At 41.1% G+C, this 22,869-nt stretch overlaps 1 protein-coding gene across 1 annotated transcript; it reads left to right on the plus strand.

Annotated features, from left to right (window-relative positions):
* Position 1: 1 nt before the first annotated feature.
* On the plus strand, positions 2–22,612 carry LOC121538631 (solute carrier family 26 member 6). The gene is made up of 19 exons (XM_041846813.2): positions 2–501; positions 6,750–6,889; positions 7,614–7,724; positions 7,859–8,199; positions 8,310–8,462; positions 9,234–9,316; positions 10,186–10,333; positions 10,729–10,842; positions 10,952–11,029; positions 11,115–11,210; positions 11,353–11,459; positions 11,908–11,977; positions 12,430–12,522; positions 15,894–16,004; positions 16,091–16,222; positions 19,011–19,214; positions 19,679–19,733; positions 21,443–21,591; positions 21,748–22,612. The coding sequence occupies exons 1-19, from the start codon at positions 362–364 to the stop codon at positions 21,772–21,774; spliced, it is 2,352 nt and encodes a 783-aa protein (XP_041702747.1). The 5' UTR covers positions 2–361; the 3' UTR covers positions 21,775–22,612.
* The last annotated feature ends 257 nt before the right edge of the window (positions 22,613–22,869 follow it).

Raw genomic sequence — 22,869 nt, forward strand, 5'->3', positions numbered from 1 at the left:
ATCTCAATATCCTTATCCGAGACCGAATCATTCAGCCAATTCTCTGTGAGAACCAGAATATCAGGGATTGTGTCCCTCACCCAGATATCAGGAAGGTCCAAACTGAGACACAAACATAGACACAGCCAGGAGTACACTCAGACTAGCTTGGAACATAGAGTAGCTTCTTGTTTTTTGTAAATCTTATCAGGGTGTTTGACAGTGTGTTGATAATTGTGAGACCTCTGTTGTTTTGGACCAAGAGGTTTTTCCTCCACACACTGTTTCACACTAGAAGGACAGACAAAGCGACATAGACAGAAAGAAAAGAGAGAGACACGATAAGCAATAAACACACAGACATTCAGTGTTGAAGACAGCCATGGGAGTTGAAGAGCAGAAGGCTGGGGAGTTTTACGTGGAGAGGGATGTTATGAACGAGCTTGTTCTGGACGAGTTGGCCAGAAGACGGACTCACTCCACCAGACCTCCCCTGAAGGAGCGAGTGAAAGATTCCCTCAGGTAAGATAGTAACAGCCCATTGGGCACAAACTGGTTGAATCAATGTTGTTTCAATGTAATTTGTCAACGTATTGTGATGTGGAATTGTGTAAAATACATTGGATTTGCAAAAACGCATCAATGTAGACTGTTGTTTTATGGGGGTGAAATTTCAACCATAGGATTATATCAGCATGGGAACCAATTTTTAACATAGACAAACCTTGTATAAAATGTGTTGAATTTGTACGTTTGAAACGTCAGATCTACAACGTTATCAGAAAGAAAATAAGGCTTGACATCACCTTCTACTAGATATTTGATCTATCTACAGCTATCCCTTTGGTCTCCCATCCATTGTTTTAACCAAGCCAAGCCCAGCCATGCTTAGCTTTGATATATGTAACTGACTATTAACAATGTGTTATCGTGAGAATGAGTGTTAAGAGGTCTCCACTTAAAAAGTAAATAGATTCACTATTGCAATCGAAGTCATGTCAAAGGGTAGATTTAACAGAGCAAATGAAAGGTAAATAAACTTTATCAATCAAATATCATCAATGATGCTATTTAGGCCTAAGTCTTCAACAGCTATCAATTCAATTCAACCCAGGATTCAACAAAAAAATAGAAAATAGGCCTAGGATTTCAAGCTTTGGTTGATTTCACATTTAATCTACAAGTTAATAATTAATTTATCAAAGTTAAAGAATAGGACTAAATCAAATCAAACTTTAAATTAAGTTTGATCTGATTTGGGGCTTGATTCAATCTGTATCGTAGAAGTTCAGCATTATAGTGCAATTTAAATTTAAAGTCAATGTTCCTGTGTTTGCGGAGACTGCATTCATGGTAAATGCTGCATATGTCGGCTCAATAGGAAATTACCTTTACATTTCAATTATGCTATAGCACTGAACTTCAGCGATATGGATTGAATCAAAATCAAATAAAATGAAATTGTATTGGTCGTATACACATATTTAGCAAATATTATTGCGGGTCGAGCGAATTGCTTGTGTTCCTAGCGCCAACCGTGCAGTAACATCTAACAATACACAACAATGCAAACAAATCTAAAAAGTAAAATAATGGAATTAAGAAATACATCATTTACATTTACGTCATTTAGCAGACGCTCTTATCCAGAGCGACTTACAGGAGCAATTAGGGTTGTGCCTTGCTTAAGGGCACATCGACAGATTTTTCACCTAGTCGGCTCGGGGATTAGAACCAGCGACCTTTCGGTTACTGGCACAACGCTCTTACCCACTAAGCTACCTGCCGACCCCATATATAAATATTAGGACAAGCAATGTTGGAGTCCGCATGCAAAATCTTTTCATCCTTAGTGTGTTTGGACCATTATAGTTTGTTGGTGATGTGGACACCAAGGAACTTGAAGCTCTCGACCTGCTCCACTACAGCTCCATTGATGTGAATGGTGGCGTGCTCTGCCCTCCTTTTCCTGTAGTCCTCCTATGTAACTACTCATATGAAATGGGTAAAACAGTATGTAAACATTATTAAAGTGACCAGTGTTCCATTATTAAAGTGGCCAGTGTTCCATGTCTATGTACATCGGGCAGCAGACTCTAAGGTGCAGGGATGAGTAACCGGGTGATGACAGTGACTAAGTTCAGGGCAGGGTACTGGGTGGAGGCCGATTAGTGATTTAACAGTCTGATGGCCTTGAGATACAAGTCTCTCGGTCCCAGCTTTGATGCACCTGTACTGACCTCACTTTCTGAATTATAGTGGGGTGAACAGGTCGTGGCATTGGGGGCTGAGGCCCTTGATGATCTTCTTGGCCTTCCTGTGACAACAGGTGCTGTAGATGTCCTGAAACGCAGGCATTGTGCTCCCGGTGATGCGTTGGGCTGACCGCACCACCCTCTGGTGAGCCATGCGGTTGCGGATGGTGCAGTTGCCGTACCAGGCTGTGATACAGCCTGACAGGATGCTCTCAATGATGCATCTGTAAAAGTTTGTGAGGGTCTTAGGGGCCAAGCCTAATTTATTCAGTTTCCTGAGGTTGAAGAGGCCCTGTTGCGCCTTCTTCACCACTCTGTCTGTGTGCGTGGACCATTTCAGATTGTCAGTGATGTGTGCGCCCAGGAACTTTAAGCTTTTCACCATCTCCAATGCGGCCCCGTCAGTCATTTTTACATTTACATTTTAGTCATTTAGCAGACGCTCTTATCCAGAGCGACTTACAGTTAGTGAATACATATATATGAATGTATTTTTATTTTTTATTTTTTATACTGGCCCCCCGTGGGAATCGAACACCAGCGGAACCCATCCAACTTGAAGGAGATGGAGCAGTTTTGCCTTAAAGAATGGGCAAAAATCCCAGTGGCCAAATGTACCAAGCTTATAGAGACATACCCCAAGAGACTTGCAGCTGTAATTGCTGCAAAAGGTGGCTCTATCAAGTATTGACTTTGTGAATAGTTATGCACGCTCAAGTTTTCTGTTTTTTTGTCTTATTTCTTGTTTGTTTCACCCCAAAAATTATTTTGCTTCTTCAAAGTGGTATGTATGTTGTGTAAATCAAAAGATACAAACCCCCAAAAAATCTATTTTAATTCCAGGTTGTAATGCAACAAAATAGGAAAAATGCCAAGGAGGGTGAATACTTTTGCAAGACACTGTACATTGTTTATTTTGCCACATAAACTGAACTTAGGCGAACTATTAGAATTTTAGTAACCAGGAAATGGCGGAGCGATTTCTGCATATTGCACATTTAATGTTTGAAAGAGTGAATACTGTATGATCGGTTTAATGTGTCTCGGTTAATGTAATATGTCTTCAGATTTCATAACTCCTTTTTACTAAGGAATCACGAAGAGTCTCCTCATACATAAAATAAACTATAAGATATGTTAGCGATGGCAATATTACTGTGCAACGTAGACATTCTATTTTCTCCCGAGATTGCAAAACAATTTGTACGTTGATGTAGTGCCCATCGGTTATGAATGTTTCAACCTCTGTCTTGAGAAGTCGTGTTTTTACTGTCAGTTGCTGGTTTCACCCAAAATTACACTAAACATTAGCTTTTTAGCATTTCTGAGTCTGTTCTAACGTGTCCACCTGCAAATCCGAGGCCATGATTGTGGCTGTATCGCATTAGTGGAAACCAAGACTGTTCTCAGGCCAGGTCTGCCAGTTTTGACTAGCAGAAGTGACTTTTTGTTAGGGTAACTTATGCAGCAGATTAGAATAATTAACGTGGTTGGTTAGGAGAATTCATGTGGCAGGTTAGGAGAATTAGGTTAAGGTTAGGAAAAGCTACCCCGGTTAGGGTTAGCTAAAATGCTAAAATTGTCCCAGACGTGACTTGAACATATCTAGCTACAACCAGGCCTGCCCCGAGAACAGTCTTGGTTTCCGCTAATGCGATCCAACATTATTTTGCTTCCGTTGTGGGTGTGGTAGCAAATCAACCTTTATTTAGAATAATAAAACTATGGGAGTAATCTAGAGTTGTGCTTTGCTTTCAGCAAGCACACCTAATAACATGAGTATGTAAGAAATCTAGAGGGTTCTTGCCTTCAGCAAGCACACTAATAAATACTGTTACATTAGTTTGTAAGATAGCATTAACTTTGGCTATTTACTGTATTAAAAAAGTAATAGTCTCGCCCACGAGCCGGCTCTTCCTCTGTCAAGACGTCTGGTTTCACAATGCCTCTAAACGGGACTTGACCGGGAGTCTGTGGCAGGAGCTGCAAAAACAGTCACTGGTTTTAATTGGCTGATATCTAAGTTCATCACCATGTAGTGCATCCCTTAGAACAGGGATCATCAGCTAGATTCAAGCCGATTTTTATTTGAGAGTATGGTCAGGAGTCTGTAACATAATTACAAATCAATTTGACTGCAAGAATGACAAACAGATATACACTGCTCAAAAAAATAAAGGGAACACTTAAACAACACAATGTAACTCCAAGTCAATCACACTTCTGTGAAATCAAACTGTCCACTTAGGAAGCAACACTGATTGACAATACATTTCACATGCTGTTGTGCAAATGGAATAGACAACAGGTGGAAATTATAGCCAATTAGCAAGACACCCCCAATAAAGGAGTGGTTCTGCAGGTGGTGACCACAGACCACTTCTCAGTTCCTATGCTTCCTGGCTGATGTTTTGGTCACTTTTGAATGCTGGCGGTGCTTTCACTCTAGTGGTAGCATGAGACGGAGTCTACAACCCACACAAGTGGCTCAGGTAGTGCAGCTCATCCAGGATGGCACATCAATGCAAGCTGTGGCAAGAAGGTTTGCTGTGTCTGTCAGCGTAGTGTCCAGAGCATGGAGGCGCTACCAGGAGACAGGCCAGTACATCAGGAGACGTGGAGGAGGCCGTAGGAGGGCAACAACCCAGCAGCAGGACCGCTACCTCTGCCTTTGTGCAAGGAGGAGCAGGAGGAGCACTGCCAGAGCCCTGCAAAATGACCTCCAGCAGGCCACAAATGTGCATGTGTCTGCTCAAACGGTCAGAAACAGACTCCATGAGGGTGGTATGAGGGCCCGATGTCCACAGGTGGGTGTTGGGCTTACAGCCTAACACCGTGTAGGACGTTTGGCATTTGCCAGAGAACACCAAGATTGGCAAATTCGCCACTGGTGCCCTGTGCTCTTCACAGATGAAAGCAGGTTTACACTGAGCACATGTGACAGACGTGACAGAGTCTGGAGACGCCGTGGAGAACATTCTGCTGCCTGCAACTTCCTCCAGCATGACCGGTTTTGCTGTGGGTCAGTCATGGTGTGGGGTGGCATTTCTTTGGGGGGCCGCACAGCCCTCCATGTGCTCACCAGAGGTAGCCTGACTGCCATTAGGTACCGAGATGAGATCCTCAGACCCCTTGTGAGACCATATGCTGGTGCGGTTGGCCCTGGGTTCCTCCTAATGCAAGACAATGCTAGACCTCATGTAGCTGGAGTGTGTCAGCAGTTCCTGCAAGAGGAAGGCATTGATGCTATGGACTGGCCCGCCCATTCCCCAGACCTGAATCCAATTGAGCACATCTGGGACATCAGGTCTAGCTCCATCCAACAGACTGTCCAGGAGTTGGCGGATGCTTTAGTCCAGGTCTGGGAGGAGATCCCTCAGGAGACCATCCGCCACCTCATCAGGAGCATGCCCAGACGTTGTAGGGAGGTCATACAGGCACGTGGAGGCCACACACACTACTGAGCCTCATTTTGACTTGTTTTAAGGACATTACATCAAAGTTGGATCAGTCTGTAGTGTGGTTTTCCACTTAAATTTTGAGTGTGACTCCAAATCCAGACCTCCATGGGTTGATAAATTTGATTTCCATTGATCATTTTTGTGTGATTTTGTTGTCAGCACATTCAACTATGTAAAGAAAAAAGTATTTAATAACATTATTTCATTCATTCAGATCTAGGATGTGTTATTTTAGTGTTCCCTTTATTTTTTTGAGCAGTGTACTATTAGACTAAAACATAATAATTTCAAACCTTTCTTGCATTTTTATATGATCACGTCTCTCTATTATCCGTGGGAATACTTGGGAACAGATTTCAAAAATTAAGATAACTTGGAGCTGATTTCCTGGTGTTTTTACAGTCTTTTGTGTCCAATGACATAAGACAATTTTGGGTGCCAAATAATACCATTTGGCCAGCGGGCCGCCAGTTGGGGAACCCTGCCTTAGAACCTCCCCCTTACATTGTGGACTTCAAACCGCAAGTGATTTCAGAAAATGTGAACGTACACATCTTATAAATAGTTTGATATGCTCAAACTCAGAATCAATTGTGCTTCCCCAAAATATATGGTCAATGTGATAGAACATTTTAATTGCAGATTTTCGCCCTTTTTTCAAAATCCTGTGTAAGCTTACTCCCTCTCCCGCCTCAATTTTACCTACAGCCCTATCAATGCCCACTTTATGGCACAGTATTACCAGGCTCTATGTGCAACTAAAGTAGACGAAACCTGGTCCTGAATGGCCACAGTGTGTGCTGGCTTATGTTCCAGCCTAGCTGTAAGACTCCCGGTTAGTTTAATTAGATTTGGTAGAGCTGGAATGGAACAAAACCCTGCACCCACTGTGGTACTCCAGGAGCCGAGTTGCCTGCATGCCCTATCCACCAACTGCAACACACAGCAAACACATATCCACTGTCATAAATGTATAACAAAAATGTATTCTTCTTTTCTCCACCTCTCCACCTCTCCACGTCTCCACCACTCCAACCCTTCCCCCTGGTCTCAGCTGTTCAGTGCCCAAGCTGAAACAAACTGTGCTGAGCTTTATACCTATCCTGTCATGGCTGCCTCGTTACTCAGTGAGACAAGATGCACTGGGAGACCTCATAGCTGGCTTAAGCGTTGGCATCATGCACCTGCCTATGGGTCTGTAGTACCTCTACTGTTTGAACACACACACATGGCCCAATCCTAACTTGAAATCGACAACACATGGTGGGAAAAGTACTAAATAGTCATACCTGACTAAAATGTATAGAAAATGACTCAAGTAAAAGTGAAAGTTAACCAGTAAAATACTACTTGAGTAAAAGTCTAAAACTATTTATTTAAAAATGTACTTACCATAAGTACAGTGGTGGGAAAAGTACTCAATTGTTATACTTGAGTAAAAGTATAGTTAAATGCTATGAATCAAATACCTTATATTGAGCCAACCAGACAGCACCATTAAAAAAAACTCCAACAATCAGACATAATTTACAAATGAAGCAGTTGTGTTTAGTGAGTTCACCAGATCAAAGGAAGTCATTTAAAAATAAATAAATATTAAACTACAGATAGGCTTACCCAAATAAACTCCTTAAGTAGTACTTAAAAGTATTTTATTAAGTACTTTACATCACACACAAGTATTTCTATTTAGTTACTTTAAGCCACTGCATGTAACCACATAAAAATCTTTCATTGATACCAATGATTGAGGTATGTGAAAGCCTGATTTACACAAGTTGATCTCAAGTTAGTGTTGCATCTCTTTGGGCTGTTCAACTCCTGATAGCTGCATGACCTACCTGAGAATACTATATGATAACTGTCTATCTATTTTGTGAAGACTACGAAGACTGACATTTCTGTAACGTTTCCCCAGGTTTGGCCTATGCTCTCCTGGCCTCTGTGCCCCCAGTGTATGGCCTCTACACTTCCTTCTACCCTGTACTCGTCTACTGCATCTTTGGCACCTCCAAACACATCTCCGTAGGCAAGACAGAGTGTGGAAAAGGGGGAAGGAGAAAGAGAGAGTTTTAATGTTTTAATATCATTAGGTCAAAGGAATATGCTAACGATTTCACTAATATGATGGTGTGTGTGTGTAATGTGTGTGTGTTCCCTCAGGCACATTTGCTGTGACCAGCATCATGATAGGCACCACGACAGAGAGGCTTGCCCCAAACAGTGACTTCACGTTTCTAAATGGAACCAATGGGACTGCATTTCTAAATGTAGCAGCCCGCGATGCCTACAGAGTACAGATAGCAGCCAGCACCACTCTACTGAGTGGGATCTTTCTGTTTCTGCTGGGCATGGTGAGGTTTGGTTTCATGGTGACATTCCTGTCGGATCCCCTGGTACGTGGTTACATGACAGGAGCAGGTATACAGGTGGTACTTTCCCAACTCCCAAGCCTCTTTGGGATCATCACTGGACGCTTCACCGGACCACTGTCTCAGATCTATGTGAGTGCACACAACACATCCACACACACAAACAGATGATTCACACATTCAAAAGTTGTAAATGTTTTCCAACTACTGAATGTATGCAGTAACTCTCTCTCTCTCTCTAGCTCCTAATAGATATCTGTAGACATTTGCCACAGACTAACATTGCGGCCGTGGTGGTAACTCTAGTGGCCTTGGCGGTCCTCATAGTGGTCAAAGAACTCAACATTTACTATGAGAAGAAGATGCCTGTTCCTATTCCAATAGAACTCTTAACGGTAAGTCCTCTACACCAGGGTTAACCAAACTCGGTTATATAAATCAGTTGTGTAGTGCTAGGGCAAAAACCAAAACGTGCAACCAGGAGCGGGCCCGGGACCGAGTTTGGGAAACTCTGCTCTACACCTAACACCTCTCTGTGTGTTTCTGTTTATTTGTCATACAATCATCCTCAAGTCTTTTGCTCGTCATTCCTCTCTCTCTCTGTTTTGGTCTCTTGAACATGTTCTACTGAATACCATTAGAGGGTAACCTGTCACCATGGCTGATTGGAGAGTAAGGCCAGAAAGTGGTTCATCTTATTTTCAGTTTCATGTTCAGGTTTAATGTTCCATATTTGCACATCATTTTGTAATTTCATCAAGATGAGTGTATGTGTTTCTCTGTGTGCATGTGTGTGTGCCCAGTTATTCACATTGATCCAATTATATATGGTAAAGTGATTAGTTATTTTAATGTGGTCCTCTGTAGCTCAGCTCGTAGAGCATGGCTCTTGTAACGCCAGGGTAGTGGGTTCGATCCCTGGGACCACCCATACACAAAAATGTATGCACACGTGACTGTAAGACGCTTTGGATAAAAGCGTCTGCTAAATGGCATATTATATTATAAATAGTTGGCCTGTATTTGTGCATGGATTCCAAACACAGCAAAGCCACACAGGGTCTGAAATAATGATTTACTCACAAATACACATGCATACAACGGGTCAGGCGATGTTGTGTTTTTGCGAGCATGGTAACTTATGTGTGTCTATGTGTGTGTTACAGATTATAGGAGCGACACTCATCTCTTACTACTGCAAACTGAACAGCCAATACAAAGTGGCCGTCATCGGAAAGATCCCCAGAGGGTGAGTGTTTATGAGTGGGAGTTCTAAGATCAGTTGGGTCCACAGGGGAGGAAGAGGGATGATAGCGGAAGGTGATATGGTCAGAGTGTACAGTAGCTCATTGGGAAAGAGTCATCCTATAGATAAAAATGTCAAAGTCAGATAAGGAAACACACAGATACAGTGAGCAGAGAGAAGTGTGATGACAGTGAAACAATTATCAACAGCCAGTAAATGTCAACCTGTGTCATCAAGATTTGGTAAGCCAGTTCTGGACATGTGTTTTAGCTGATTCTGCATGGTCTTCAGATTGAAGAACTGCCAAAGAAAAAAGCTACAGTAAGACGTGGGTACTGCTACTGCTCAATATCAACTGTTGTTTGCAGCTTATTTGAATGGAGGAGACAGTATTCATAAGCTTGATCATCTTGTCACCAGTTTAAATTGATCATTTAATTCTTTCAAGTTTCAAATCATTTTCTTCATAACAATGCTTTACCTCAGGTAGCCTACATGTCCTTTATCACTTTGTTTATCATTTAGGTTACTTTGAGCCATCATAACATAGCCTGTGCATTGATACACAATTAAACCCCAAAGTGATTATTTGTTTGTGTACATGTTTCAACACTTGTTATCAGCGGCAGTAATCAAGGGGATGTGTTGAAGAAGGAGGAAGGGTCTGGACAGACGCAGTAATCAATGAGATACATTTTTACAGTGTTGAAGACAGGACCGTTTGGAAATTCACTAGATATCGCTGTCCTTGACCCACATAATTCTTCTCTATCCCTCCTTCCCCTCTGTCTCTCTCCTGTCTCCCTCTCCTTCTCTTCCACTCCCTTTCTCCCCACTCCTCTCTTCTCCCCCCCTTTCCTCTCTATCCTTAGACTACAGCCTCCCAGTTCACCTAACATCAGTCTGTGGAGTTCGGTAGTTGGTGATTCGTTCGCAATAGGCATAGTGGGATATGCCGTTAACATCTCCTTGGGCAAAATCTTCGCCCAAAAACACAGCTACAAAGTGGACAGCAACCAGGTGGGACATGCACGCACGCACGCACACACACACACACACACACACACACACACACACCCCATCAGAGGCATGTTCTTGGGGTTGTTTTGCTCTGAAGGAGTGAGACAGGCAGGGAACACACAGTGACTGTACCAGCTTACAGCTCTCTGGTCCTGAATGTTTAATGTCCGACACGTTCTGCTCAGTCAAGTATGAAGGAGAAGTACACCAGGAGCAGTGAACAAAATACTGAATATACCACTGAATAAGCACTAGGTCTTATTTACTTGTGGTGGCCAAAGAATAGTCATTAGTGTATCCTCTGGCCTCTGCATTCCTCTAATCTCCCCCCTCTCTTTCAAACTCTCTTTCTCTTTTTCTCTCTCACTCTCTCGGTCGTCTTTCTCTCTCTCTAGGAGATGGTGGCTATTGGTCTCAGTAACATAGTGGGAGGATTCTTTCAATGCCACGTTGTCGCTGCTTCTCCACCCCGTACCCTCCTCCAGGATAGCACTGGGGGCAAGACACAGGTAACACACACAGACATACACTCACGCATGCACATACATGTATCTCCACCTGCTAATATTTACACACACGTACACACTAACTGATGTGTGTGTTTATACATTTTGTCAGCTTGTGGGGGTGGTTTCTTCAGTACTTGTGCTGATCTTCATTCTGCAACTGGGGTCACTGTTTGAGGAGCTACCCAAGGTATATATCTCTCTATCACCTACCCTCCATCCAAACACACACAACACCACACCACTGATCTGATGAGTGTTTGTGTGTCCCCTAGGCTGTCCTAGCCTGTATAGTGCTTGTGAACCTGAGAGGCCTTTTTGTGCAGTTTAAAGACATTCCTGACCTCTGGAAGAGCAATAAGGTTGACCTGGTGAGAGCTACACATCTATACACTTCATATTTATGTCCTAAGACCTGCATCCTAACTTGAGATTAACGTATATGACTCAAATTGGGTTTGGGAAACCTGGGTATTCCCCATATTGATTACCTGTGTCTCTGCTGTCCCCTAGCTGGTGTGGCTGGTAACGCTGGTGTGTACTATCTTACTGAACCTGGACATCGGCCTGGCTGCATCCATCGCCTTCGCTATGCTCACTGTCATCTTCAGAGCTCAACTGTGAGTCTGAGTGTGTTTGTGTGTGTGTGTGTGTGTGTGTGTGTGTATGTGTGTGTGTGCATGAGCACATGTGTTTGTTTTGTTTTAAGAGAGATTAAGTAAGAATTTCACAGGGACCCCACACCAAATATGATGATACAACCTTAAAATCGGTACATGAAAATATTTACATCAACAAATAACCTTCATTACATTTTAATCTCTTACCGAAATGAAAAGAAACCAGTAAATACATAACCTCTATTTTTTTTCATCTTCTAATTATCTTTCTCAAAAACGTTTGTATATTGTCCCATACAAAAATCTGTACTCGTATTATTATACTTTTTTGACTGACCCCACTGGTCTCGACTCAGACTTTGAATACCACTGTTCTAAAGTATTGTGTTCCTCTTTCTTCTTAAAGTGCATAACATCTGTTCTCTCTCGTGCGCACTCTCTCTCCCAGGCCGCGATACTCTATCCTGGGGCATGTTCCTGGGACTGAGCTCTACCTGGATAGAGACACATATGAGGAGGTGAGACGGAGGAGTTTACATGTTTTTTTGTATTGCTTTGGTGCAATTTTCACAAGTATGTGGTACATTTTCACAACTTTTAGTACAAAACTCAAAACAGATCCTCAAAAAGGTAGTTGTTCCAATTACCAACTACAACACAAAATTATACAGACCCTGTTTCACCAAACCTAATCAGTGTTTCATCTAGAAATATGTTTCACATTACAACACATGTTCATATAAAGTATTTGCCTTTCACAATGCAATACAGAGTTCACACTGCTTTACTAAAATTGCATTGGCCAATACAGTACTGTAATATATGCCATTTACGTAGCAGACCCTTTTATCCAAAGTGACAACCACACATTTTTGTTATGTGAACACAGTTGGAATCGACCCCACAACTCTGGTGTTGCTAGATGACCATATATTGAAGCACCCTGTTTGTGTGTTGGTTTGTCCCACAGGCAAAAGAGATACCAGGTATCACTATCTTCCGTTCATCCACCACAATGTACTATACCAACGCTGAGCTATACGTGGACGCATTGCAGGAGAAGGTAGTATGTGTGCGCGTGTGTGTGTGTGTGTGTGTGTGTGTGTGTGTGTGTGCGCGCGTGTGTGTGTTAGTGATGTGCGGGTTGACTCATAACCCATGATTATATTCGCAGTGCTAGTGGGTTTAATGAAATATTGTGTGGATGAAGGGTGGGTGGCAGGTGGATTGAATAAGTAGAAAACAATGCATTAAAAAAATCCATAAATCTATAGGCTACATCAAGCTTTTTCTTTCATTATTTTTATCTGCCATTAACGTGTCAGCCTTAGCTTTAGAGACTAACTGTAGGCGCTCCGACTGAAACCTGGCACAGTGGATGCTATTCTGTTTCTCAACAGTGCTGCAAAAGAAAGGAAAACAAATTAGGCAATATTAAGCCTCATATTTCTAAACATTGTAAAGTGTACAATTACTACTATAGATTATGAATAATCTCTAAGGTAGTTTATGCTCAATTCAGATTTTTGGAATTGACTCCCATTCAACTGATGAGTTGAAATTAGAATTGAATTAGCCACACCCCACAGGATGTAGAATTTGCATTTGAGTGACAGGAAGTAGAATTTAATTAAGTGCAATTCAAATAAATTCCACTCAGTCATAGAACATGATGGTTTCATTGAATCTGACTGGTCACACTTCCAGATACCCTAGAATATATCACTTTTCTCTGGAAACAATGTTCATATACTCTTTTAACCTTAGTGCCAATTATATTTTCTCAACAAATAATGCAGTTATTTTAGACCCTACCTTATACAGTATATTGTGTTTTGTATTAAAGCTACAATCCGTGATTGGTCGAAAAGATTTTGGATATAATGTAAACCCATTGATTATTGGAGAATATCACTCATACTATATACACACCTCATGAGCTTAGAACTACTTATCATCCCCATTATAACCCCCAAAAATAAGGAATAGTAGGCTTTTGTTTCAATGTTTACAAACAATAGAAATGTGAACAACCCATTTAAAACAACTGTGACAATTGGTCTGTCACTTAGCATTAGCCTTAGACTTGTTTACAAAAATGTTAGCTAAAACTCAGCTTGATGCTTAACACGCTGCTGAGCTAATGACAGACTAATTGGGCTCAATAGTCCTTGCATTCAAAGCCCTGTTAGTGATTTTGATGGTTGTAACCCAGTACTCATTTACTGAGAGCGGCGTCTATTGGATGTCGTGTTTTTGTCCAGATTTGGTCCGGAAGTCTTTTCTTTGGTCTTTTTTTTGTGTAGTCCGGACTGGCCTTGATTTCAACGTCTGGACCAAATCTGAACCAATCATAGCCATTTATGTTTCACAGGTTTGGACAGCACAGTACAGTACAGTAGAGCACCGCAGAGTATAGTACATTACAGTACAGTAAAGAAAAGTTGAGTATAGTACAGTACAGTATAGTAAAGAAAAGTATAGTGTACTGTAAAGTACCCTACTTTACTGTAATGTACTCTACTGAACTAAACTGTAATGTACTCTGCTGAATTAAACTCTACTGTACTGCACTCTTCTGAATGACATTATACTGTATTGACCTGTGAAACATAGCCTAGATGTCTATGATTCGTTCAGATTTAGATCGGGTCCACACCGACCAAATGTGTTCTTGTTTAGGGGCGGAGCTGATTTGAATAATACCCAGCATGCTTTGCAAGTGTTTGCTGAATGACCAAAATGTAAACGTAAAAAAACATACACTTTTATCCAGAGCGACTTACAGGTAGATAGACAACATATCACAGTCATAGCAACAACAACAAAAACTGTAACCGTTATTGAGAATGTTATTGTAGTTGAAGTGGTCTTTTGGTTTATTCTGTGGGCTAGACTATTTTGAACATCATCACTGCCAGTTTTAAAGCTTTTAAAAAAGCAAACATAAGTTCATGTGACAGACGGGAGCAATAATAACTATTCTGTAGCAAGCAATCCTCATTTGGGTCCTCTTTCGTCCGGAAAATATATATATTTTGTACATCTGGAAAATATGTATTATCACCTTTCATTCGGTACTTAAAATGCACCTGATTTCAGCGTCCAGAAAATATGTTTTCAAAGTCCGGAAAATACATATCTTTGACATCTGGAAAATATGTCTTGTCACTTTTTGGAAGCACTGGATCTTTTAGTCGGTGGGCTGAAGATCCCGAAAAAGTTGGATCCACAGCCACTCCATATTTTTTATGACCGGTAGACACCCACACACATCAGTAGTCATATGATCAGTACAATTAGCCAATTGGAAACTTTTGCCAATTGGAAACTATATTCGATATGAATCATCCAGAGTCTTGATATTACATACAGACTATAAGCAAGTAGCCTAGCAGTTAAGAGCGTTCGAAACCCCGAGCCAATTAGGTGAAGAATCTGACGATGTGCTCATGAGCAAGGCACGTAACCCTAATTGCTCTTGTAAGTCACTCTGGATAAGAATGTCTGCTAAATGACTTAAATGCACAATACATTCATGTCAGTTGAGAACTTTGAACATTCCAGTAATAATAAGATACAAAATCAGTACTCATCTGAAGAAAAAATATGCACATATATACAGTTGAAGGGTTCTACTAGGAATATTCAGAGTTGATGACAACGCAAAGACTGTCAATTAACTTCAGACAATGGCATGCGGTATTAGGCTGGCTTCACGTGCTCGTGGGAAGTCGTAAGTCTGACATTAATGTTTTCAAGTGATTTTGAACTCGGAACAATTCTTCATCCAATAAGATTTTAGATAGCTTGATAAGCTTGCTAAAATTACTAATAATTAAGTGAGCTAGCTTGCTTAACATTGACAATATGGTTAGACTAGCTTATTTATATTGATAAGTAATTCTAAGAAAACTGATTTGTTGTCATCTTTTGGTTGAAAGGGTAAAAGGTCAGTGATGAAACGTCACAACTCGGCAACTCAAATATAAAAAAAAAATCTGAGTTTCCAACTTGTAATTCTGACTTGGATTTGGGGTCATGCAAGTGAAATTTCCCACTGGAACTAGGAGCTTCTGATAACTCCGATAGCACGTGAACACAGCATTAGGCCATGAAACACGTTGCTTGGCCAGTGGCCAAGCCCTCGTCACGCTTATAATTTATTTATTCATCAAAACCCAGTCCTTTTGTACCATTGCCACCTATTGTGCTCATAATTCCCAATGTGAACATAGCACAAATATTTCTGACACACCCATGGTTGAAAATGGGTTATTAGCAATTATAGGTGGGTGCGGGTGAACAAACAGCTGACCCACGCATCACTAGTGTTTGTGTGTCATTCTCTCAATAGCCCTCTTTCTCTGAATTGCTTTCTCTCTCTCAATCACTCTCTTTATCTCAAGCGCTCTATTTCATTTTCTTACACAGAGTGGAATTGACATTGGGAAGCTGCTGATGAAAAAGAAGAAAAGAGACGGTGAACAAAAGAGGAAAGACAAAAAAGAACAAAATAAAGCCAAAAAGGAGGCAAAGAAACAGGTGCGACACACAAATGTCAAACACAGGTCTAACAAACACACACAAAAATGACACTGTTAGTGACTTTATTTATCTTCCCTTCCCAGAAGGGTGTGAATGGATACCTACCCAACAGTACAGTCCATCCAGAGGACAAGGGGGATGTAGAGAATGGTTCCCCAGACCTGAAAGGGAACCAGATGGCCATTTCCCTAGTTGACAAACCCACCAACGGACAGGTGTGTAGTGTGAAGTACTACAATATAGTGAGGCATCTAAGCAAAACAATCGTGGATTTTGTGATTAAAGCAGCGGATTTGGCACATATGTAGATGTATGTACCCTGAAAAGATTCAGATATGGACCCACCCCGGATTTGGCCCCTGGGGGTGTGGCAGACATTTTTCAAAATGTCAGCATACGGTAACATTATTTTACATTTAAGACTGATTGTTTTGAGATAAACACACCAAATCTGGCACATAGGTAGATTTATGTAGCATGAACATGTTTACATCCGGAGCCACCACACATTTGGCACCTGGGGGATATGGTGACCATCTTACAAAATGGCCACTGTCTGTAAAACAATGTTCCAATTCTGATGGCATTTTTTGAGATAAACGCACCACATTTAGCACAGAGGTAGACTAATGTACTCTGGAAAAATGTAGAGATTGAGCCACCACATATTTAGCCCCTGGGGGCCGTGGCAGCCATCTGCCACCAGCAGTACCATTATTTTACAATTCAGAAGGACTATTTTAAGATAAAGGCTCCACATTTGTGACAGAGATAGATTTATGGACCCTGAAAAGACTTAGATATTGAGCTGCCACATAGTTGGCCCCTGGGGGTCGTGGCATTTCACACAATGGCCACTGTTGGCAATACAATAGATAAACTTACAAAATGTGGCACATAGGTAGATTCCTTGGGGCATGCAGGTGGGGCAACCCAGCTAAATTGTGTGCAAGTAAAGAGAGCTCCACATTATTATTTTTATGAGATGGATTCTATGGAGGCTGTGCTGTTTCTTTGTATACATGTGTTTTTTTGTTTCGTTTTTGACATTTGTTTCTAAACCTTTCCCTTGGGAAATAATTTTTTAAAAGGTGTGAAGAAAATAGTGTTGGGGAGAGAGTTAAATGATTGACAGGCTGGCTGTGCAGTCTTGCTGATCTACTGGTCACCCTTGTGGCGGGTGGATGGGCTAGATGGCCCGGGTGGCTTGGGCTGGCGGCCCGGGTGGCTTGGGCTGGCGGCCCGGGTGGCTTGGGCTGGTGGCACATCTTGGACCCTCCCATTCCTGACCAGTGTCATATTGTTGGATTCATTCTGGTATGTGTGTGCACGGGGGTGTGTGTAGGGGGTAGACAAGTCTCTAGGTGCTTGTCCGCACGCATAAACATGGACTGAGTATGCTCGAGGGTAATGTGGCTCCCTGTGTCTTTGTGGCAGCCGTCTTACAAAATGCATTAGACCCCAATTAGGCTAGATGTTTTACTGTATGTTATAGTGAAGAGACCATTATGTACATCTCCTAACGTTTTTGTAACATGCCTGCCGTTGGTTGATATATGGCATTGGTTGATGTACAGCATACACTTGAATACAGGGATTCAGATCAGGTCCAAGGCCATGAGTTTATTTTGCTTAGTAGCCACTAGTAAATTAGCTTGTTAGTGTCAGGGCTTGTGATGCTGTACTCATCTCTTTCTGTTCTGTGTATGGCTCTACTGACCCAGTAATTGTTGTTTTAATGATGATTTTAGAGGACCCTGAGGGTGCAGGAAATATACACCTTCACCTGATGCTGTCTCAAATCAACAGAACACCAAAATCCATGTCATACTAAAGCCTTTAATTTCTTCCAATTGCGGAACATTATATTCAGCTAAAATTAGAAAAACTAGTGTCATACTTTTGTTAATGAAACTGGTTGAAATTAGAATATTATGTTTGACAGGCACAGTTCTGACTGAAACACAGCCTGAGATAATTGTCCACAGCAATTGTGAACTATTCCACCTCAGTGGCTAGAATAATTTCCAAAATAGCTTTAGTAGCCATTTGTTACATGCTCATGTGGTACGATGTGAACCCTAGTCTCCCGCTCCGGGACCAAACGTCTTAAGCATTAGACTAAAATAATATTCTGTCTTTGGCCAAGGGTGGTTTTATGTCGCAGGCAGAGCTACCTCATCACTAGAGTGTGTTTTAACTCACCTCCGCTACACTCATCCCAGAAAATATACTTGTTTCTACAATTTGGCCTACTGTTATATACTGTGTTACTGTAACAACTTTTGGTTTTCAGGTGATCCAGGGCAAGAAGTATAGGCCAGAAATATATAAATCAAAGAAGTATAGGCAATACATTTTTGTAGATTAAAGGTTTGTAAAGTAGTGGTACAGTCTGCAGCCTTTTAGTAAAATGGCTGACATGGTCCACAGGCCAAATCTATGATTGGTCTATATCTAAATCTTTTCAGGGTACATGCATCTTCCTCTGTGCCAAATTTGGTGTGTTTATCAAAAAAATGCCTTCAGAACTCTAACATTATATTCCCGACAGTCGCCACAGCCCCCAGGGACCAAATCTGTGGTGTCTCCATATCTAAATATTTTTTCAGGCTACTTAAATCTACCTTTGCGCCAAATTCTGTGTGTTTATCTCAAAATAGTCCTTCTGAATTGTAAAATAGTGTTACCATATGCGGCTATTTAAAAAAATGTCTGCCACACCAGGGGCCAAATCTAGGGAGGCTCCATATCGAAATCTTTTTAGGTTACATAAATTTACCTCTGTGCTAAATTTGGTGCTTTTAGCACAAAATGCATTGTTCCAGATTTTTCAGCTAAGGAACCCCACTAGTACTACAGGAAACACTCTGCACTCTAGTTATAGCCTACAGTCAGTAAAACCTCCAGGTGCACCTAGGCTAGCCCATATTGCTTTTTGAAATATGTGTATTTTATCATAGCAGTGTAAAGATTGAAGCTCTGTCTCTCTGTCAATCTAAGGTGAACTGGGCATTTGAGCAGCAAGGTACCGGGTTCGACCGGGGCTCTGAGACTGGTTTTCATAGCGATGATCACATAACCCAGATGTCCAATACCGGAGGAGGAGAGATGGGGAAGAGCTCTGTCAATGACACACACACCATCATCCTGGACCTATCCACAGCCAGCTTTGTTGACATGGCCACTGTGAAGACGCTGAAAAATGTATGTGTATGTGGGGGTAGTGTGTGTGTGTGTGTTTTTGAACGATGGGGATGAAGGAGGATAGAAGTATGAAAGACGGAGAGGGGAGTTTGAGCACAGAGGGGATGGAGAGACAGGGAAAGTGAGAGGGAGAGAGACAAAGAGAGGTTAGGTTACCAGATGTTTTCAGAAATGTGTTATTAATAGTTTCTTTGCATCCAGTCTTCTTATGTAACATTGTTTGCAGTCGCACTCCTGTGTGGCCTTGTTCTCCAAACAAACAAAGGTATTGTGTTCTGTGAGTAGGCAGGCCTAAATTATATATTTTTGTATGTCAGGAAAAGGCACTGATAGAAAGAGGAGGTGGAGATAAAGAGGGATTGAAGAGAAAAACAAGATAAATCCAAACTGGTGTAACAAAAACAGTCCCTGAGAGAAACATGGCCTTCTTATTTGACCTTCTCTGTCTCTCACTTTCTCTGCAGATATTCCTCAACTGTAGAGAGATTGACATTGACATCTATATAACTGGATGCCAAGGTGAGTATATGTCAGTGGAGGCTCCTCAGAGGAGAAAGGGGAGGACCATCCTCTTCAGTGAATTTCTGAAAAATATAAATAGTGAAACATTAAAAAAGTTAGCCTTTTCATATACAACTATACTTAATATATTCACGTCACTAAATAATTGATTAAAACACACTTTTTTGCAATGGTCTACAGTAGCCTCAACAGCACTCTCTAGGGTAACACCATTGTTTAGCCGGAGGACATCTAGTTTCCATCCTCCTCTGGGTACATTGACTTCAATACAAAACCTAGGAGGCTTGTGGTTCTCACCCACTTCCATAGACTTACACAGTAATTATGACAACTTCCGGAGTACGTCCTCCAACCTATCAAAGCTCTTGCAGTGTGAGCTGACATGTTGTCCAGAGAATGAATCTAGTACTGAAAGCATAACTACAGCTAGCTAGCAGTGCATAACATGTGGTGAGTAGTTGACTCAAGGAGCGAGAAAGACAATAGTTGTACAGTTTTTAACTAATTCATTTTTCTTTAAAAATGAAGGAGATGCAACAGAGAGAGAGATGTTTAGACTTTTTTTTTTACTTTAACTTTCACTTACTTAGCTAGAGAATGCAGCTAGCTAGTTTAGCCTACTCAAACACCTGGCTCAAACTCAAACAGAGAGGGATGCTATGTTAGCTAGCTGGCTATGGCTATCCAACACTGAAACTCTTCCGAGTCAAGGTAAGCTTTTGGTTTTATTAATTTATTGCCACCAGGACCCACCGGTGTAACTGCTCAACTGCTTGCCTCTGACTGTACACTGTACTGCATGATTGTAGTGGGTTTAATAACGCATTAGATCTAGCAGCTATGTTGACTATGATGTTAATATGGTGACAACGATGTAGGCTGTGTGTTGCGGTTAGCGGTTATTATATTAAGATTTGACTTGGAAAGGTTTTTTCGCATGGTCACATAGAGCTGATGTGTTGTTACTGAAGTCCACAAGCGAAGGGAAAAGGTGAGTGGAGGAAAGCGCGTAGATGCGAGAAGGAATTATACAACAATCAAAGGGATCATGCTGTTTGTATGTGGCTGATATGAAAGTTAAATGTGTTTGCTTTTGATCAGGGGTGTATTCATTCCGCCGATTCTGAAAAAAAAAAAAACTTAAACGGAAGTAAACGGAATGAAACAGGGATAAACATAACTGAATTGGTCAAATAGAAACTATCATTTGCAACTGTTGGATTAATGAATACACTCTAAATCAGCTAGATGCAGACAAGAGTGTGCAAGTCGGTGTTGAATATGTCAATGTCTTTCACCTTGATTACAAAAATGTATCTCAACCTGTGCACCTACATTGTAAACTTTCATTCAAATGCTAGGTTGTAGCAAGCTCTTGATGGATATAGGGACAATTTGAGGATCATGTAGTAGCCTAAACCTATCGATGTTACGTTGAGCTGGGTGAATGGAATATGAATGACAATCATCCAATATGCTGTAGTAGAAATACTCTAAGGCCATGCTCATAAAAAAAAAAATCGTCCTCCCTCATCTTAAACGGCACCGACCGCCACTGGTGTGTGTGGTAATTAAGGCTCGTCACACTTAAACGGCACCGACCGCCACTGGTGTGTGTGGTAATTAAGGCTCGTCACACTGGCCTTAGCTTGTTTGTGTTTGTGGTTCACGTGTGTATTGTCTAACCTGGTTTGTCTTTCCTCCAGTCTGTGTGGTGGAGCAGTTATCGATTGCAGGCTTCTTTTCTGAGTCCATCCCTAAGAGCCGTCTGTTCCCTACGATTCATGATGCGGTGCTACACAGCCTCCGCTTGCATGGGGCCTCAGACGTACCCATCATCTACGAGTATGCTCTGGTGAGTGGAGCAGACTATACATATATTTTTTTAATGAGCTACTTTCTTATTATTATTATTTCTTAAGCGATACCAGGAAATGTATTAATTAATTAATTCATATGGTCACATAATCTTATCTTATGTTCCTTCTGACACTGTCTCCTCTTCTATTAGGACTTGACCTGCACTACCAAGATGTAACCAACAGGGGTCACTTTGTTCCCCTTCCACTCCACCTTCCTCCTTTGGAATAACTTTAGCTTTAGCCAAGGGGAAAATGCCAAGGGGAAAACATACAATGGGTTATTTCTTAAGCCTCACTGCTGATGATGTAATCATAATGATGTTGCAAATTATGTAAATCATTTTTCCTAAAACAGAAACATGGTAGTTCAATATCCACTGAATGAGTATGAATAGCAGATATTCACTCTGTTATCCAAAGGTTGAGTGTTCAAATCACATCACGGACAACTTTAGCATTTTAGCTAATTAGCAACTTTGCAGCTACTTACCTCATTTGAGCTACTTTGCAAAAACTTAGCATTTTAGCTAGTCCTTCCCCTAACCCCTAGCCTAGCTAACGTTATCCACCTAGCCATCTAGCTAACGTTAGCCACAACAAATTGGAATTCGTAACATATCATACTAAATGACCGGAGACAGATTTAAATGTTCTACCACTGAGTCCAGGTTGGCATCACATAGCCTTGACCCACATCTATACATCATCATGTATTTCAGGGTCAAATCAATGCCAAAGGGAGTATAGTTCTCCCCTAGTTTGAACACTGTTATAGAGCTAATTTTTCTGTATCTTTCTGTATTTTTCTAAAGAGGATGTGAATAATTCATGTTAATGTTTATTTTGATCATTTTACTAAATTGTTCATTTTCTGATCTAAGTTAATCTACTTTGAATACATTGAATACAATTTTTTATTTTCTAGAATTGATTGACCACACACTCCAATATCTTAAAGTAAACAATTCTTGTTTCTGAGTACATGGCTAAATAAACGGCAGTAAAGTGACCAGATCTATTGGGTGATCTATAGTGTGTATCTGTTTCATATTCAGCACTTGTATGATTGAATACACTTCTGAAGCATAGCAGCACTCTTCATTCTCTCCAAAATAATATCCTACACATTTCATCATTATTTACACATTTTCCTAATCTATACCTGTATGTTAGGGATGGGACTTTCTATAATGCAAAACCTTGTACTCAATGAATGTCAGGTCCTAGGGTCAGAAGATAGCCTAGCATTTAAGAGTGTTCGAATCCCCGAG

Source organism: Coregonus clupeaformis, chromosome 24 (genome assembly GCF_020615455.1).
Source record: "Coregonus clupeaformis isolate EN_2021a chromosome 24, ASM2061545v1, whole genome shotgun sequence".
In the NCBI taxonomy this organism is placed as follows: Eukaryota; Metazoa; Chordata; class Actinopteri; order Salmoniformes; family Salmonidae; genus Coregonus; species Coregonus clupeaformis.